At 43.5% G+C, this 20,530-nt stretch overlaps 1 protein-coding gene across 3 annotated transcripts in view; it reads left to right on the top strand.

The window, feature by feature from the left end:
* SLC4A1 (solute carrier family 4 member 1 (Diego blood group)) overlaps positions 1-20,530 on the top strand; it is a 50,476-nt gene that overhangs the window by 7,849 nt on the left and 22,097 nt on the right. The window contains exons 4-12 of one of the 3 annotated variants that reach the window (XM_073683279.1): positions 334-385; positions 755-852; positions 7,751-7,830; positions 16,845-17,025; positions 17,097-17,232; positions 17,512-17,599; positions 17,952-18,018; positions 18,271-18,455; positions 18,601-18,799. In XM_073683279.1, the coding sequence (XP_073539380.1) occupies positions 334-385; positions 755-852; positions 7,751-7,830; positions 16,845-17,025; positions 17,097-17,232; positions 17,512-17,599; positions 17,952-18,018; positions 18,271-18,455; positions 18,601-18,799 (1,086 nt within the window). Of the gene's footprint in view, positions 1-333; positions 386-754; positions 853-5,829; positions 5,883-7,750; positions 7,831-16,844; positions 17,026-17,096; positions 17,233-17,511; positions 17,600-17,951; positions 18,019-18,270; positions 18,456-18,600; positions 18,800-20,530 lie in introns of those variants that run through there. The other 2 variants (XM_073683281.1, XM_073683280.1) reach the window with 2 other exon arrangements.

Raw genomic sequence — 20,530 nt, 5'->3', positions numbered from 1 at the left:
TGTAGGCATGGAGGTGGTAACGGCCCATTCATACAAAGATCCATCAACAGCAGTTTGTTGACAGTTTTTAATAGAAACATTATATTATTTCTGTACTGCAGTAATACCATCAGTAAAATACATTAGACAGTAGGTTAATGCAATGGACCCGTATATTCTATGCTGCCAATATTGGTAGAGCTAGACTCAAGAACAACCACAAAAATGGAAGTCTGACACCTTGATTGACTTTGTTGTCAGGGCTGCCTGAGGCCATGAAGATATGATATTATAGAAGACAGTCAGTGGTCTCAGCTTTAGTACATATCATAGCATAGTCTTTGCTTTGTGTAGGACAAAGTCAACAGGAGGAGAAGAGGAAGTCAAAACTTTACAAATTCTTTAGGTGAGTATGCATAACAATTTTAGGACTGACCATGAAAAAATATTTTTCTAGTCACAAGCCAGTCACCAATTTTGGGTGAATCATTGTTACCAAGGTCCCCTAATCTAGGATCCATGGTTTTGTACAATGGAAGTCTCCTACACCTCCCAAGTAATGTCATAATTGCATGTGTAATTTTTTACGTATTGGCCACCCATAGTGAACATAACCAAAAGAACTAAGATACTTCCCTCAATCCTAATCTAAGTAGAATGTATGCATGATATAGAAGCCATAGAATCATATGGGTGAAAAAAGATTGGGGGGTCCAAAAGCAACAAAATGAGATACTACAATCTCCTGCTCTCCTCCTGCGAGTCTGTTTTTCAGACGGTCAACAGATTGGAGGATCCGAGGATCATATAATCTGGAAAGGAGGAGGCAAAAGGAAGACACAGGGAAGGGAGGACGATACCATGGGAGAAGAAGTAGGTGGCTTCTATCATTTGGTCTTCTGTCCAGAGTTCAGGTTGAGTCACTTATTGCTTGGCAATGAGCAGTGAGCCTCAGTTTTCTTTAGCATTATATAAGCAGATGGCACTTATTTGGGGTCACCCCCACATCCAACACTGCTATTAGGCCTACCTTTAGGTTCCAATTTTAATTGGATTGTAGCTCATTGTTAGATGCTGCAAGGCCTTCAACCCATGTTCCTGTCTGTTATCAGTGTAAAATTACATTGGCGCTATCCAGATAATTCAATGAATCGGTTATGTTTGCGCCAGTAAGAAGAATCCCAAATTGCAGCATACCTCATATGAACCTTCAAGCCATTGACTTATTGAGAAGATCCTAAAAACATGAACTGGTCACACAATAGGCCGAGGGGCAGGTTTCAAAATTAACTTTTTACAGTATATGTGGGTAATCTTAGTGTAATTTAGATGGCAATAGGGTTGCCTAAAGACAATAAATACATTGAGTACCCCAATCTAGTACAAGTGGGAAGCCTTCACTAGAACAAAGCCGTGAAAGATGCTACAGGACCCACCACAACGGAGTATGGGTTGGAGAAGCAGATCAATCATTTGGCGATGGCGGAACATCATCTCATGTCCTGGACCATTCATGAAGCCACTAGATATAGAACACAGATTCAGTATTTATCAGATGCCTATGTCTATTGGTTACAAGTGGCTTAAGGCTGTCGACACAACCAGACTTGAGTTTTTGTAGGCATCTGCTCAAATTCTGATCTTTTTGGAACACCAAACCCTAAATCTGACTAGACAAAGTGATGGATACTTCTGATATCTCCATTATCATGGACTTATTCCATGCTGACTCTATGAAGGAGGATGAGATGTGTAGCTTCAAAACCTTACTGCAGAGTTTGTCAAGATGGAAGCAATAGAATTTGCCAGACAAAAAAATCTATACCCACTTTTCAGTTGGTCATAGCTTAAATTGGGGGCTGATATATCATCTTGTTTTTTGAGTTTCTCTTCTGATTATTGCAATATTCCCACCCATTCATTACCCACTTAGATATCAGTCTGAATGAGGTGGAAGATAAAAGTAGATTGAGGGCCTGTCTACATCATGTACCTCTAGCCTAAAACCTCGTATAACCTCCATATTGTACAGATCAGGGCTATGGCACCCATAAAGGTCTACTGGCTCCATGCGCCTCAGATTTCATATACAGGAATGCAGAGGTTTACCACGTCCCATCAGATTCTGTATTATAGAGATCTTCTTCCCCAGAAGCGATGTTGGAGGAGCGCCCTCGGAGCTGTAAGACTATGTTCACACAGGTGGGATTCTGCACTGAAATCTGCAGGAAATCTAACCATAGTTTGCATCCAATAAATGTGCACAGGACTTCCACAACCCGTTTACATGCAGTACAGAATTTACTCACTGTTTGGCGCCACTCCAGAATAAAAAAATGGCAGACATAAGTGGCTGTCTATTTTTAAGTATATACTGCACAGAAAAAATAATTACCCCCATTAAATAGCAATAAGCCTAATACTCCTGTGGCTCAAAACAAATGCAAACTGCAAATCAGCAGCAGAAATCTGAGGATCAGTGGGTATTACGAATTTATTCCCCCACAAGTCAGGCAGTGCCGGCCTATACTCAGCCTCAGTGACCATTACAGAGCTTAGTACACACTGAACTCCTCCTATTAATAATGTCCATGTAAACTTACAGCGCCCCCTATAGGTCATTTAATTGAAAAGTACTCAAGCTGTGTATATTGTTATTGCTACAATGAGTATTAGGAAACTGATATAATTCATTTTACAGTACATAAAATATCCCAAGGATATGTATAGTTAATTATTAGTGATGAGCGAGCATGTTCTATTAATCCCTTGAGCGTGCTCGCCGAGTATTTTGACGTGCTCGGCATTTCTTTTAACGTCGCCGTGGCTGCAAGTGTCACGGCTGTTTGATAGCTGTCACACATGTAGAGATAGCCTGTCTGACAGGGGTTAATAGCTCATCACTATTAATTAGCACTTAATAAGAGGAATAGCAGGATAAATATGGCCTCGGTCCACCAGATTATCAGATGTATGTGTAGTATATATGCTTTATACACACCACATCCAGCGCGTTCCCCCATTTATATGCTGTATACGTATACACAAAGCCTGTTTATACAGAGAACACTATAAGCCAATGGTTTTACAAGCCGCCTGCATATAACAGGACAAGTGGAATGGCTGCCCAGGGCAGAGCTCAGGTGACCCAATCTGCTCTCAATCCATATAATACACCACAATGGCAGCTGCACGGTCAGGTATGTTGTATCTGGAGCAGACATATAGCCTGTGAAGCTGCACAGGGGCCCGGTGTTATGGGGGGGCCCCCTTTACAACAGCATTTTTAGAAGTAAAAGATTGTTGTATCTGGCCCCAACCAGGGCACTGGGTAGCCTCTGCCCCTAGGAAATGAAAGTATTTTTTATCAAGGGGATCGCTACTCAATCGCCCGCTTGGACGCAAAGCCATCTGGAAAAAGGGGCTCCCAAAAGTCCTGTCTGAATGGAGCAGAGGTTGAGCATGTCCACCCCCCCTTCATTAACGCTCAGTGGGACCACTGGAGATCACCACGCTCTGGCAGGACAGGAAGACCAACCACACTTCTCACACATGGGACCTTAGCTTCCAATGTCTGCCGCTGTGTAATAAACAATGATGATGCTGCCAACATAGGCAATGGCGCAGACACATTCCATAGTGTAATGATTCATCCTATGGCTACTGCAAGGGTTACATGAATGAGTTTTTGCACCCATTAAGTAAAATAGGCTATTTGCAGTTTTTTTTCAAAAATAAGCAGAGCAAAAAAACTCACCAAAAACTCCTAGTGGGAATGTAGCCTTACTGCTTATTTTAGCCTTCACTTGTTGGGAGCTATAATAATCTTGTACAAGAAGCCATGCTCGGCCATTGGCAAGAAGTAATTAATTTACACTCCATTACTAATAATCCAATTGAAAGCCGCAGCGGCATCGACCAGAGGGGCCTTCTGCCCCCACATGGGGAGAGCAGGATTACAGATACCCAATAGTTGGGGTCCAGGTACAGATTTTGTGGCCCAGCAGCTTCACGTTTTGGCTTTTTTCTGTGGAGGATTGGTCTCCATTGTCATTCTGCCCCCCAGTACGTCCCCTTGCATTATAAGAGATGAAAACACACTGAGGCTGTGTGCCCACGTAGCGTTTTTCAAGCGTATGTGCTGCGGAATTTCCGCAGCGTAAACGCATGGTAATCCGCACCCCATGGTCCCCAAGGGGATTCCGCAAGTTCTATGCCCATGCTGCGGATTTTTCCGCAGCGTTTATGCTGCGTTCAAAAATCCGCAGCATGTCCATTAATTTTGCGTTTCCGCAAGCTGAATTGCCTTGTGCAATGCATTAAAAACGCAAGTCAATTCCGCATGTGGAAATGCGCGATAAACGCACGAAAAATGTGCAATAAACGCATGCGGAATTCCCCATGCGTTTTTCCGGGAGAGGACTTGCAGAAGTTTTCTGCTTCATTTCTGCAACGTGGGCACATAGCCTTAGTGTCATGTTTGTAGATACCTCAGCCATCAGTTTCTAGCCCAGTGTCTGTCCCATGCATGGTCCTGGGTGGAGTGCAGGCTTGTGGTCTCTGGTGTCATCAATTAATGCAGATTACTGAAAATGCAATATTTTCTTAAGCCTGTGTTCACACATAGCGGCCAAAACCGCTCCTTGATGCAGATTGGTGCAATTTGCAAATGCCTGCAGCTAAAAGCTTTAATTGTTAGTGGCCACTTGGATATTTCAGCTGTTAACAAGGAGCTGCATTTGTGCAAATGTTGGCTGCATGCGGATGCAATGTGTGAACGCAGCCTTAGTCCAGCGCTTCCAAGAGTAATGCCTGCCCAAGAAAACCCATTGTGAAATGAGGATGCCTAATATGTGTATACACAGCCTAGCAACTGCAAAAAGAAAGCATCAGCACATCGCATTCAACATGTCGCCGTGGAGTCTCACATTTAGGCCTCATGCAGACATCCATTTTTTATTTTTTGTGTATAAGAAAAAAACGCCCATTTTTCATCAGTGCGCTGGATCTGATTTGCAGCCATCTTTGGTCCATGTTCCCATTCGTGTGGCATCCGTTTTTCCTCATATCCAAAATAAAGAAACGGACACCACCACTCGGATGGCACAGACTGCAGCCTTCTGCTGTCTGAATTTTCCATGGATTCATTGATTTCAATGGGTGAATCTGATACGTGACTCGGATCAAAAGCAGACATGCATATAAAATATATATAATACAATATATGCTGACACTCGGTCTGTATATAATATATAACCAGACTTGTGATCAGCCCCATAAAACACATACCTGTTATGGTCTATCCGTGAATATACGCATAGAACATGGAAGTGAAAAAATGACGTCTGAATGACGCTCTGTTAAGGATCCTTCAAATAGGATTTGTTATTTTGCTAATCCCAAAATTTTGCTTGCAGCTGTCATTGTTGAGCACTTTAATTTAGATTGGGGCTATGACGAATTTGACTGCGAGATAGGTCAGAGGGAGCCAAAAATCTCTGGCAGTGCAATGCAGGTGAATGAGGGTCACTTTGCAACCCCTAGGGACCATGGCTAGGAAGTTGGAACTAGTTGAGTCTATTTTTCCGCCCGTCCGTCCGTCTATTTTTCCGCCCGTCCGTCTATCCATCTAATCTATCTCATATCTATCTATCCATTTTATGGAGGGTAAAGCAGTGAAACTCCACCACTTTATCATGAGTGTTTACAGTCAGCAGGGTGAATTGCTGAGTAATTTAGTGTAAACAGCGGCTGGATGAGTGACAGCATTACCCGGTATTGGGACAACTTGGAGACGTGCGCCGATAGGTCAGGACATGGAAGGAGAAGGGGTGTCACTGAATAAAAGACGCAAAGTGTCACCCTGTCTTCTTCGTCCCATCACCTCTGAGGATGCAGAACAGGTGAGATGAGGATGTCTGATAATTCTTGGCAATTGTTTCTCTGGTCTTAGCTCATAGGCTGCGTTCTAATAATTCTGGATATATTCACTATACAATGTACATGGGGGTCAGCAAGAAGGGATCGGCATCTACCTATCTAGAGAGAAAAATAAAAGCAGCACTTTTCATGCAAAGCCCCCAAGGTTATCACCGAAATCTCTTACATGCAAAAACTCAAAAAAAAAAAAAAAAAAAAAAAAAAAAAAAAATTGGGGTGGCATTCCAAAGTCAGATGATGAAAACTTGGATTTTAATCAGTCAATGAGACATTTCGGCCCAAAATGGCAGAGCCTTTCTCAAGTGTCTGTCTATCTACAATTGTGTGTAGTAGGAATAAACTCAAGCCAAAAATTTCCAAAGTTCTGTCAAATATAAAGTTTAGTGTGGGTTTTTTTTTTTTTTTTTTGGGTTCTTGTAGCCTCCATGGATAATATTTCTCTGAAGTGTCTTTTTTCCGTATCTGTCACCAGATTTTGCATTACAAACTGCTCACATTACTAAATAGATCTGTTGAGGCTGGTATGTTTATTTTGAAAATCCATGTCACACTGGCTGTATAATCTTTTTGAAAGTGTGTCCAGCTGTAGCTGAACCCATAAAATGCTCATCTTAATACTGGGATTATACATGGCACGGATTTTTAAAGTAAGTACACCAGCATCATTAGGTCTATGAGATCTAGTTAATAATGTATGAAGTTAGTACTGAGAAATCTGATGACAGATCTACTTAAAGGCTTTTTGATCACTTCTTCATAATTCTGTGATTGCTTCCATCTGTCTATTTCACAGTCGTCCTCTAGCTTGACAGTTTTTTTAAAGGTATTCTAAGGTTATTAGACTACTCCAACCCCTTTGAGAAGCCTGAACAGTTCACATTTTTTTCAGTAATGCTAAAATATATAAGGAAGGGGAGAGTCTTAAGGTTTACTATCCCTAAAAAAGGACAATCCGTTCTCCTGCTTGCTGATTCATTGATCTAGATCCTTTGGACAGCGCTGTATCCTGGATCACCAGTCACATGACTACTGGTAGAGTCGCTGTCAATGGCTCTGGCAATGGCCAAGTGGGGAAACTTCTGTGGGCAGATCTGTTTCTGCCTTTTATGACTCATCAGCGCACAGCAGATACTTATTCAGATTTCCTTAGAAGAACTTGTCAGTAAGCTAGCGAGAATTTTGCCAGTCTTTTAATTAATTGTAAAATACTTTTGCCTAATGTCTTCCTGTTGCCTCAGTGGAACTACAAGTCTCATCATAGCTGTAGTTAGAAGTAGTTCACGTTCAGACTTGTACTTCCTCCTTTAAGAGATTTTCTCACTCAGAATATTTTTACCTATCCACAAGAAAAATTTAAGATTTCTGTAAGCCCTGCTCATGGGATCCCCTACAACCAGAAGAACGGGGGTCCTGAGTCCTCGTTTCTTCTACCACAAATCCATCCAAATCCGTACTCATTGTGGTTGGGTGTTAAGAAAGACTCAAAATCCCAATTCTATGGACACGTAGGGGTCCTATTTGTGGGACCCCAAAGGTTAGTACATTTATCCTGTAGATGGGTAATGAATACCATTAGTGGGAAATCCCATGTCTATGGGAGTTAGGGACAGAGCCAAGGGTGCCAGGACACCTTCCCATGGGTGGAGGTTATTCGTGTATTGTACACATCAGGGTGACATTGATGTGACGTACCAAAGGGCTCTGCTCTCTAACATGGGATACTACTACTCCCAGCATTCTGTAACAGCCATAGAAGATTTGAATTTCACTTTGATTGTTGTCAAGCATTTTATAGGAAATGTATATAATCCTATGACTGTGTCTCTTCTAGATTCCTTCTCTGAAACTGCTGCCCCACTCTTCCCTCCTGCGGCTCCATCCTATATCCCACCCAGAAGTGACGTTGACGAGGTGAGACCCTTTTAACGCCTTATAGTAGATGTCTTTAACCATGTCCACTATTGAACACCAATGTTTTTATTTCACCTTAACAAATCCAAAATGTGTTCTGATCCATTTCCCAATATAATGCACAGCTCTGTACAGACATAAAATCCAACATTCTGATTACCTTCTGCCACCACTAGGGGGAGCTGAGGATACGATTTTATAAAGATAAATCAATGATATTACATTAAGCTCCTCTGCTCCCCCTAGTGGTGGCTGCATGCAGCCTGAATTTTATCTTTTACCCCAGGTAAATGACAAACTCTACTCCGCTCCATCTGGCAAACCCATATTCATCTCATCATAATGACATTGTATATTTCCCAGTAATATTCTTATTACCTTGTAGTGCTTCTCTATATTAATGTCATGATTCTGGAAACCTGCCGTCACATTCATGAAGGGTGTGTGCAGGAATGGCAGCATGTGTTTACAGATAACATAGCTCCTTGCAGAGTCATTAGTCTTCCTCAGTCGTGAGCCGGGCCAAGCTGCCTCCCGTCCGCGGGCACCAGCAGTATTTGAGTCTTGAAGGGTTAATTATTTTTAGCGGAAAAGGAAACCTACAAAAATATATATATTTTTTTTTTGTAGAAGTTAATATCAGTTTCTTTTGCCTGTTAGAAATGTACAGATGTAGCAGAGCTGAGTTTGTCATTTGGAGCAAATCATATGACTGTGTCATCCTCAGTGATTTTCCATAGGACTGCAGGTTGATCTACTGATCCAGAGTCAGTGGCTCAACCAGCAGTCCTATGGAAAATCACTGCGAACAGAAGGAGCGGTTCAAGGTGGAAGCCTTGATGTGAGTTCATCTACCATTAATGTCTAGATTAAATTGACTAGAGACCACCTCTAGTTACCGACCTCGGACATACATGGCCCTCCTATGGGGGGCACTTTTACCCGAGTTTTCCTTATAAATATCTAACCCAGCTCTGTTACATTTGATCTATTTTTTTTTGTGCTGAAATAAGGCTAAAACATCACGTGTTAAAGATTTTTCTTACCCTGGTACTAAAGACCGGATGCAGTGGGAAAGTTACTGTACTTCTTTCTTAAGGCGAGCTTCAAACATTGATTCCTATGTATGAGGACCACAGTGAGAGGTCTTCCTATAGGAAAGCTGTCAGCGTATCACTTTTTTGGTTTTGTATAACTGTAATTACCCGTTAAATGTTATCTTCTGCTCAATCAGATGATCAGAAGGGTCACAGCAGCAGAAGAGGAGGGTTCTGATCTTGTTGCAGGCAGTGACCTGTGTAATTGTAAGTGGTATTCACTTACAAAGCATAGCAAACATTGCAGCATTCCTTCCTCCAAACTGTCACCACTGGGAGTAGATGAACCACTAAATGATTAGGTCCTCTAGGAAGAAGCTTAGAAAAACATGGACAACCCCAGTGACTGACAGACCAGTCTCCATTTTACACTAAATGTGCCTTCTGGCCAGAAAAATATGGCAAGTTACAAAGGTCAGTGACCTGTGGGTTACTGCAACAATCCTTTTGCTCTGTCTTATGTACCTGACTCGACGTGAGCTGAAGAATGGCGCTGTTTTGTGTGTATGTGTATATATACATACAGTGGGTACGGAAAGTATTCAGACCCCTTTACAGTTTTCACTCTGTTTCATTGCAGCCATTTGGTAAATTCTAAAAAGTTCATTTTTTTCTCATTAAAGTACACCCAGCACCCCATCTTGACTGAAAAAAACAGAAATTTTTGCAAATTTATTAAAGAAAAACTGAAATATCACATGGTCCTAAGTATTCAAACCCTTTGCTCAGTATTGAGTAGAAGCACCCTTTTGAGCTAGTACAGCCATGAGTCTTCTTGGGAATGATGCAACAAGTTTTTCACACCTGGATTTGGGGATCCTCTGCCTTCTTCTTTGCAGATCTGTGGCACCCCAGGGGTCTGGTCTCCACAGTAATAGCAATGTTATGTCTGAGAGCAGGTGGGAGATCTCTTGGTCAGGAATCCTATGCATGCCACACCTCCTGCCTAGTCCTGGGAGGGGAAGAACTTCCCCTATATAAAACTGGGGCTGAGGCAGGGTTAGAGAGAAAGAGTACAGAGAGAAGAAGAGAAGCAGCATAGGAAAGAAAGATCAGGAGCTCAGTGGGAGCAGTGCTAAAAGTAATCAGGGGCTGGCAGCTGAAGAGCTCGCCCTGATTGAAGAGTTACCACCGGACCCGGAGTCCGAGGCTGTGGGGATTAACCCAGACCCAGCAGCAGAAACCGCCCGGCAGGGGATTTCAGGTCCCCTGGCCAAGAAACCCGAAGGCACGGTCACACGCGTGGGACCAGCACCGCCGTCGTGGAGTGGAAGCCACTAGAAGGCCCCGAGTCACCGGCCATACGGGTGAGCACCACACGGTACACTCAGGGACGTGGGCTACCTTTACCCGCCTCTAGCAAGGAAGCCAGAAGAGTACAATTAGTTGGGGAGGCCTACAACTCCGCCTGGCCAAGGGGGATCCCATCTGCTCAAGGACTGACCAGGCCCCGACCGCTAGCCAGTACTCCGGGAGGGTCTATCTTTGTCACCAGTAAAGACCCTGAACTACACCGCATCATCTCTGAGTGGTTCCTACTACCCCCATCATCCACGTCGGCTGCCCTGAGGCCATACCCCTCCCGTTGGGGGTTATACCATCCACGCTGCACCATCCTTCCACCGGCCTCAGCGGTCTGCCCTGCAGCGGCAGCTCCATAGCTGCATTCAACGGGTGGCGTAGTCGTCCTACATCTACTGCTAATATACCGCCACTTAGTCTGACTCCCTGGGCACGGACCGGGTCACCGCCACGAGACTACTACCCCCAACAGGCCCGGCTCCGGGTAGTCCCCGCGTGCGCAACGCTACACCAAGTAGGCCCAGGGGCGCGTCAGATCCTCTCCAGTTCTGTCGGGTTACATGGTGAACGTTGGTGGACGGCCATTTTCAGGTCTCTCCAGAGATGCTCAATTGGGTTTAGGTCAGGGCTCAGGCTTGGCCAGTCAAGAATGGTCACAGAGTTGTTCTGAAGCCACTCCTTTGTTATTTTAGCTGTGTGCTTAGGGTCATTGTTTTGTTGGAAGGTGAACCTTTGGCCAAGTGTGAGGTCCAAAGCACTTTGGAAGAGGTTTTCATCCAGGATATCTCTGTACTTGGCCGCATTCATGTTTCCTTCAATTGCAACCAGTGTTCCTGTCCCTGCTGCTGAAAAACACCCCCACAGCATGATGCTGCCACCACCATATTTCACTGTTGGGATTGTATTGGGCCGGTGATGAGCAGTGCCTGGTTTTCTCCACACATACCGCTTAGAATTATCACCAAAAAATTTTATCTTCGTCTCATCAGACCAGAGAATCTTATTTCTCATAGTCTGGGAGTCCTTCATGTGTTTTTGAGCAAACTCTATGCGGGCTTTCATGTGTCTTGCACTGAGGAGAGGCTTCTGTCGGGCCACTCTGCCATAAAGGCCTGACTGGTGGAGGGCTGCAGTGATAGTTGACTTTGTGGAACTTTCTCCCATCTCCCTACTGCATCTCTGGAGCTCAGCCACAGTGATCTTGGGGTTCTTCTTTACCTCTCTCACCAAGGCTCTTCTCGCACGATTGCTCAGTTTGGCTGGACGGCCAGGTCTAGGAAGACTTCTGCTGGTCCCAAACTTCTTCCATTTAAGGATTATGATGGCCACTGTGCTCTTAGGAACCTTGAGTACTGCAGAAATTCTTTTGTAACCTTGGCCAGATCTGTGCCTTGCCACAATTCTGTCTCTGAGCTCCTTGGGCAGTTCCTTTTGAGCTCATGATTCTCATTTGGTCTGACATGCATTGTGAGCTGTGAGGTCTTATATAGATGACACGCCCCCTGGGCCGTGGGGTACCTGGTGCCGGGCCGGTAAATGCTGGGGGGGTGTCACAGTGGCGGTGACCCGGTCTGTGACCCAGGGCGGTCAATAAAAAGGGGTTATTGATAGGGGATTTATAGTGATTGTATAACGTTTGTGACTCCACCTGTGGTATGCGACAAGGGGAGCCGCCGCTGCGGAGCAGGTCCTCTGGAGCTGATGTTACTGCAACAGGGATGGTGTGGCTCTCCACAGGTAGAGCTTAGCTCCAGGGCAGTGTAGATGTTATAGGTTATGCTGGGCATTGTAGTGCAGGGGTGGATGGCGCAGCAAGAAACACAGAGACAAGGAAGTGCAGTCCTAGGATCTTTACTCAGTTGTTGCAGTCCAGATTACAGGGATCCATGTAACTGCCCTCGTCGTCCTGTGTTTACTCAGCGAGGGGTTCGGTCTACCCCCAGGTAACTCAGGAGTACTTAGCAGGACCCCCTACTGTGTGTCCTCACTCTCTGGCCTTCTTCCTGCACCTCAGACCTAGTATCTCCAATCCGGTACCCGCGGGCCTTGGCGGGCGACGTCTGTTCCGTCCCCTGGGTCCTATATGGCTACCTTCTCGGTGAGACTGGCGTGGACTTGTGGCTACAGGCAGCCTCCGGTTTCTAGTTGGGCATAAAGTCCTCCGCTAGTTGAGGGACCGGTTCCCTTTAGATGGCCTGACACCTCCACCTCCTGGTAGATTCGGGCGTACGGGTGGCCTTCTGCATGGCCAGTACCCCTGGGGTCCTTTCCTGGAGCCTTTCTCCTGCTCCCTCTCCTCTCTTCTCTCCTTCTCTTCAGACTTGGGCTTCACTGGCTAGGCCCGCCTCCCGAGCAGAGCTCCTGCCGAGCCTCTGCTCCCCTCACTTTCCTCCTCTGACTGATCTGTCTTTCTAAGATGGTTCCCTCTTTTATACCTCCTTCTGAAGTGCTCCCCTGATCTACGTCCTCCACCCACACCCACTACATGGTTCCCCTCTACTCCAGCCAGGGACCAGGGACTGTGCTCTCCCTTAGGAGCAATCTCACCCTGCCCTGCTGAAGTGGATGTGTTGGATGGCAGGTGTTAGGGTCCTGAGCTGTACTCCTTCCTTACCTGAGAGTGAGATGCCACATCTCTGGCTGAGATGCAGTACCTCTGTGGCGACTGAACCCTCAGGGGCGCCACATAGACAGGTGTGTGCCTTTCCAAATCAAGTCCTATCAGTTTAATTAAACACAGCTGGACTCCAATGAAGGCGTAGAACCATCTCAAGGCGGATCACAAGGAAATGGACAGCATTTGACTTAAATATGAGTATCTGAGCAAAGGATCTGAATACTTATGACCATGTGATATTTCAGTTTTTCTTTTTTAATAAATTTGCAAAAATTTCTACATTTCTGTTTTTGTTTTTTTTCAGTCAACATGGGGTGCAGAGTGTACTTTAATTAGACAAAAAAATGAACTTTTTAGAATTTACCAAATGTCGGAAATGAAACAAAGAGTGAAAAATTTAAAGGGGTCTGAATAATTTCCGTACCCACTGTGTATGTACAGTACAGACCAAAAGTTTGGACACACCTTCTCATTTAAAGATTTTTCTGTATTTTCATGACTTTGAAAATTGTACATTCACACTGAAGGCATCAAAACTATGAATTAACACATGTGGAATTATATAGTTAACAAAAAAAAGTGTGAAACAACTGAAAATATGTCTTATATTCTAGGCTCTTCAAAGTAGCCACCTTTTGCTTTGATGACTGCTTTGCACACTCTTGGCATTTTCTTGATGAGCTTCAAGAGGTAGTCACCGGAAATGGTTTTCACTTCACAGGTGTGCCCTGTCAGGTTTAATAAGTGGGATTTCTTGCCTTATAAATGTGGTTGGGACCATCAGTTGTGTTGTGCAGAAGTCAGGTGGATACACAGCTGATAGTCCTACTGAATAGACTGTTAGCTGCTTTTTTCTTGCCATAATACAAATTCTAAGTAAAGAAAAACGAGTGGCCATCACTACTTTAAGAAATGAAGGTCAGTCATTTCACTTTGAAAGTGTCCCCAAGTGCAGTTGCAAAAACCATCAAGCGTTACAAATAAACTGGCTCACATGAGGACCGCCCCAGGAAAGGAAGACCAAGAGTCACCTCTGCTTCTGAGGATAAGTTTATCCGAATCACCAGCCTCAGAAATCGCAGGTTAACAGCAGCTCTGATTAGAGACCAGGTCAATGCCACACAGAGTTCTAGCAGCAGACACATCTCTACAACAACTGTTAAGAGGAGACTTTGTGCAGCAGGCCTTCATGGTAAAATAGCTGCTAGGAAACCACTGCTAAGGACAGGCAACAAGCAGAAGAGACTTGTTTGGGCTAAATAACACAAGGAATGGACATTAGACCAGTGGAAATTTGTGCTTTGGTCTGATGAGTCCAAATTTGAGATCTTTGGTTCCAACCACCGTGTCTTTGTGCAACGCAGAAAAGGTGAACGGATGGACTCTACATGCCTGGTTCCCACCGTGAAGCATGGAGGAGGAGGTGTGATGGTGTGGGGGTGCTTTGCTGGTGACACTGTTGGGGATTTATTCAAAATTGAAGGCATACTGAACCAGCATGGCTACCACAGCATCTTGCAGCGGCATGCTATTCCATCCGGTTTGCGTTTAGTTGGACCATCATGTATTTTTCAACAGGACAATGACCCCAAAAACACCTCCAGGCTGTGTAAGGGCTATTTGACCAAGAAGGGGAGTGATGGGGTGCTACGCCAGATGACCTGGCCTCCACAGTCACCAGACCTGAACCCAATCGAGATGGTTTGGGGTGAGCTGGACAGCAGAGTGAAGGCAAAAGGGCCAACAAGTGCTAAGCATCTCTGGGAACTCCTTCAAGATTGTTGGAAGACCATTTCCGGTGACTACCTCTTGAAGCTCATCAAGAGAATGCCAAGAGTGTGCAAAGCAGTCATCAAAGCAAAAGGTGGCTACTTTGAAGAACCTAGAATATAAGACATATTTTCAGTTGTTTCACACTTTTTTGTTAAGTATATAATTCCACATGTGTTAATTCATAGTTTTCATGCCTTCAGTGTGAATGTACAATTTTAATAGTCAAGAAATCAAGAAAATACAGAAAAATCGTTAAATGAGAAGGTGTGTCCAAACTTTTGGTCTGTACTGTATGTATGTATGTATATTATAGAAAGAGTAGAGAACAGCGCCATCCTTCTGCTCTGGTCAGGTCTGCTATTGCAGTATTTACACAAATTGAGTTTAGCTACAATATCTCACAAGCCGTGAACATGAAAGCATAGGGGGGCACTGTCTCTGGGAAATACAGCCTCTTTTTCTTCTAATATCACGTATCCCTTTAATATACCTACAATTGATACATAATGTGAATATTCAGTGTTTTGGTAAAGGTCAGCAGAAAAGCCATTTATTTTTTCTTCTAAAATAAGAATAAAATCTCCACTCAATACTTGTCCTTGAGTCGATTTCCACTGTGTAGTTGTAAAATTCCACCAAGCTGAGTTTTTTTTTTTTTTAACCGCTCTTTATGACAACCATTTAAATCTCCCATAGAGGAGGTCACTCAACTTTCCCACATTCCTGAATGGCAAATCTGTCAAGTTTTGCAATCCTATGGGAGCAGAGGGTAGATATAAAGTTGTGGGAGCTATAATGGCAAGAATTTTGGTTGTCACCCAGCTTTCCTAGAGACAGATTGATAGAAATGTCCTAGAAGAATGGGATATAACTATTTATGTAATTATATGTTTCCCTATTGAGGATCTATACATATAACTGGAGCCGAAAAAAAAATTTCATTCTGTCTGGAGGAACCGCTTTGTCATTGATTTGATAAGACACCATGCAATGCTTCATTTCCCCTGCAGAGGCGCTGTAGAGAAACTGAACACCTGTTGTCATGTTCCTCTGTAGATTATATCTGATTGCTGGGGGTCTTACAGTATGACACCCTGCAATCATGTATATATGTTTTTCAGAACCATACTAATAAATTGGCATTATTAATCCCTTTTTAATAAAAATAATTTGGTAAAGTCGGAGTGATTGATCCTGCTCCTGTCCTCAAACTCACCCGCATTATCGTACAGGGCAGTACAGCACAGCCAGACTGATTTTCAGGTTTAGCCAGAATTATCTCTGCTCTCTTACCCCCCTCCTACTTTTTCCAACACTTCTTTAACTCTTGCGATAAAACAGTACTTCTCCTAGCAATGTCTTCACCAATTTCCAGGGGACACAACTCCTTACCCATCTCTCTGTCCTGATACTCGAGGTTTTATGGGTAAGATATGCAGCGAGGAGGTGGAGGGCTGGAGTGGAATGCTAAAGTGTGTGCGGCGTGTGCCATAATGGCTTTATATAGACAAGTCATGTTGATATATACACAATGGCCGGGGATGTTTCTGGTAGTTATATATATTGTCTATATACAGATATAAAAGCTTGCTGTGTAGTGTATGTACATTAAACACAAGCTGAACTGCTCCTGATCGTTTAGATCTACCTGTAAATGAGAAAAATTGCCCGTAATTTCATGTAACGCTATATATATATATATATATATATATATTTTTTTTTGTATCCGATGTAGCAGAGTGGAATTTTACCTTTTGCATGGTTCAGATAATCCATTAGCTTTGCCATCCGTCCTATGGAAAGCTCCAAATAACCCCCGAAATCCAAAATTGTCTGTGACAAAGGACCAGCTCAACCCTGCTACATCTGGATGCAGCCACATGTCTTCAGTGAAACATGAGACTATATCATTAGAGAAGGTTCACAACTTTCTCCCTCTCAAACATGACCTGGAAATTCAATAATTTTTTTGGCCACTTTTTGTGGGGCTTATTTATGAGGTGCTTATTTTAATCAGTACCCATGGGGGTAATTTTGTAGGCCAAATGCCTACTTTAGTGAACGCTAGTTTCTAGTCAATTCCACCATGATGACCTCAACGTCTGTAGCTAATGATGTGTCCTCCACTTGGCCTATCTATTTCCACTTCATGACTACCACAATTTCATTGCGGTTCTTAACTAGATATAGATTGTTTCAACTTTTTGACCTTTCCGTTCCACCAGACCTACGTGGAGTTACAGGAGTTGGTCATGGACCATACCAATGAACTGCACTGGGTGGAGGCAGCCCGTTGGCTAAAGACTGAGGAAGACTTCCAGGATGATCTAAAGTGTTGGGGAAAACCTCAGCTCTCCTACCTCACCTTCACAAGCCTCCTGGAGTTAAGACAGGCTTTAAAAAATGGTGAGGGCTTCAAAACTATTGAAGACATTATATTACAATGGTTCTCTTTTCTAACAGTTTCTTTATTTTAGGAACGGTGATTCTTGACCTTGCTGAAAAGACTCTACCTGGAATATCTAGCCAAGTCATTGACCAACTCATTTACGAAGGACACGTTCGACCTGAGAACAGAGAAGAGGTCTTGAGAGCACTTCTACTGCGACACAGGTATTGCCCACTCTTCTTATTACAATTCCTTCATGTGTCATATAGAGTCCTGAGTGTTCAGAACAAGTAGATAAAGGTCCGACTCAACTCAAACTCATGACTCCAAGTCACACTCCTATTTATGATAGTCAGTACATCTGACTGCCAAGGGCAACTCAATGTGTCACCAAACCACATGATCTCTTAAGTCACCAAATATAGTTTTTAGGAATGAACTTTATTAGTAAATTAAAGTCCCAAGAAATGTACACATGATAACAAAAGTCTTCATTTCTACAGCCACGCAGATGGAGAAGAATCAAAAGAGGACCCCGAGAGTGGACAACCTCTCCTACATCAGCTAGAAATGAAACCTCTTTCAGAGAAGGTAAGAAATGGTTCCATAAATCCGAACCGCAATGTGAAGCTCCTATATAAAATCTGTAACCGCTTTCCACCCCAACTATCAAGTCCCATTCATAATACTGATGTGTACATTTGTGGCAGAGGGGCCTTTAGATGGGGAAAGGTTCAAGGGTCATAGAAAGGATATTGTGGGGGAACCCATCACCAGGCCCTACTGTCTTGCTTGGCAATATAATGGGATCCCTGCTTTTTTTAGCATTACCACTGATTCCACCCCATGATCAGCTTGTACACTCTGGTTTTATAACAGTTCTTGTTTTGTTATACTTTTAATGAAATGTATTTTTCTTACCTTGAACCCCTAAACCCAATAGGAACCTCTAAAGGGAAATTTAACAGAGCGTGTACCAGAAAATGCAGAAGCCTCTGTGGTTTTGGTGGGTAAGTACAACTGTCTAGGTGGGTTCTTCTATCATTGATTTTTGCTGAATAAAGTTGTAGACATTTATGTTATCCCGTATATGGTTAATTCTTGGTTTTATGTCTTTTTCGCCACCTTCAATGTCCACATTACCATTCCATATTTAGGGCTCCTATCATCTCTACTCATCCTATCATTCCTTTTCTGTAGACCCTTCCAACTTGCCATGCTTGTCATCCCATCTTCTCTCTCATCATGTCCCAACTCCCCAGGTAGCGCGCATTTCCTGGAGACCCCCACACTCTGTTTTGTTCGCTTGAAAGAAGCTGTTCTCCTTGAGTCGGTCCTTGAGGTTGCTCTGCCTATCAGGTTCCTTTTCATTATCCTTGGACCTAGAGATACCTACAAGAGTTACCATGAAGTTGGAAGAGCTGTGTCCAGCATGATGGCTGAAAGAGTGAGTAACACTATACATGGGATGCATATCTCTATAAATTGGTATGGGCAATGCTGAATACGGAAATCTGAAAAAAAAAATATTAAAGATAACAATTTTTTTTTTTTCATTGCTGATCTTGGGTTTTCTAAATGTGGTTCCTCAGGTCTTCCGAACTGACATGTACTTGGCTGGTGGGCGGCAGGATATCTTGAAATCCCTGGATGAGTTCTTGGATTGTTGTATAGTCCTGCCTCCCTGTGATGCTACCAATGAGCAGTTACTTAAGGACCTGCTACCAGTCCAACAGAACCTGCTGAGGAAGAGGTATCAAGAAATCAAAGTGGTGCCAGGTGGACACAAAGGTAAGGTTCACACATTGCCAACGTGACATTATCACATATCTATGTAAGCCACTAATAAGGGATGAATTAAATCAGTACATCCACTTTTAATGTGGAGGAAACCTTTTATTTATTTTTGGGTTGTGCCCCTTTACAATGGAGGGAGTTTAAAGAGAAGCCTGTTAGAACCTTGCTGTTAGGTTTTTTTTCCTTTGCTGGTCACATGATCTTGTTGGCCTATTTAATCCTGCTCCGCCCTTCTGGCTTTGCTGGACTTCATTGTATATCTACTTTCTAGCTAGCCTGTGCTCTGTATCTAGCTCTGTTAGTTTGCTTGGTCTACGGACCTCTATGTTCTATCTATTTTGTTTGTTCGTCTGTCTGCTACTATTTCTGTTAGGAGGTGTCCCATATTCCTCCCAGTCCTTAGTACTTGTAGGGATTCCCTCCCCATAGAGACTATGATTGTTCTATTGAATTTGTCCCTGGAGCGATTCTTCCTAAAAGTCGTTTATTTAACCTTACTATTCCTGAGAGGAAGGCTTTGGAGGAATACATACAGACAAGTTTGGCCGCCGGTCACATTAGGCCCTCTAAGTCTCCTGTGGCGGTTGGATTTTTTTTTGTAAAAAAAAAGGACGGCGGTTTACGTCCTTGTCTGGATTTTCGTGAGATTAACAAAATTACGGTACGCAATCCTTACCCACTGCCATTGATTCCTGATCTGTTTAACCAGTTATTGGGGGCCAAGTGGTTCTCTAAAATTGACCTTAAGGGGGCATACAATCTGTTGCGCATGAAGGAGGGTGATGAATGGAAGACTGCTTTTAACACTCCTGTGGGTCATTTTGAGAATCTGGTTATGCCTTTTGGTCTTACTAATGCTCCTGCATTTTTTCAGAATCTGATTAATGACATCCTTAGACCTTTGATCGGTAAAAATGTGGTTGTGTATTTGGATGACATTTTGATTTATTCGCCAGATCTGGAGTCTCATTGGCGGAGCGTGCGTGAGGTATTACAGTTATTAATGGACAATTCGCTTTTTGCTAAGCTGGAGAAATGTGAGTTCGCTGTACAGAGAATTAGTTTTTTGGGCTACATTATCTCCAGCAAAGGTTTTGAGATGGATCCGGTTAAGGTTCAGGCTGTGCAGGAATGGCCTAGGCCTATTGGTTTGAAATCGATACAGAGGTTTTTGGGTTTCGCCAATTACTATAGAAAATTCATAAAAAATTTTTCTAGTATTGTCAAACCTCTGACTGATCTCACCAGGAAAGGTGCTGATGCGGTTCAGTGGTCTTCTGAGGCCATTGAAGCTTTTGTGTATCTCAAGGAGAGGTTCACCTCTGCTCCCATCCTTATGCAGCCTGATGTGACTAAGCCGTTTTTGGTTGAGGTTGATGCTTCCTCTGTGGGGGTTGGCGCAGTATTGTCTCAGGATAACGGGGATGGATTACATCCCTGTGCCTTTTTTTCAAAAAATTTTTCGGAGACTGAATTGAATTACGATATTGGTAATCGGGAATTATTGGCTATTAAACTCGCATTTGAACACTGGCGCCACTTCTTGGAAGGTGCGGAATTTCCCGTTCAGGTTCTTACGGATCATAAAAATCTGATATATCTTGATGCTGCCAAGCGCCTGAATGCCCGTCAGGCTAGGTGGGCACTGTTTTTCTCGCGGTTTAATTTCTCCGTTACTTACATCCCTGGTACTAAGAATGTTAAGGCGGATGCCTTGTCTCGCAG

The sequence above is a fragment of the Phyllobates terribilis genome, unplaced genomic scaffold (assembly GCF_046119375.1).
Source record: "Phyllobates terribilis strain yellow unplaced genomic scaffold, ASM4611937v1 Scaffold_5__5_contigs__length_657084704, whole genome shotgun sequence".
NCBI classification, from domain to species: domain Eukaryota; kingdom Metazoa; phylum Chordata; class Amphibia; order Anura; family Dendrobatidae; genus Phyllobates; species Phyllobates terribilis.
This window is presented reverse-complemented; position numbering and strand designations above follow the sequence as displayed.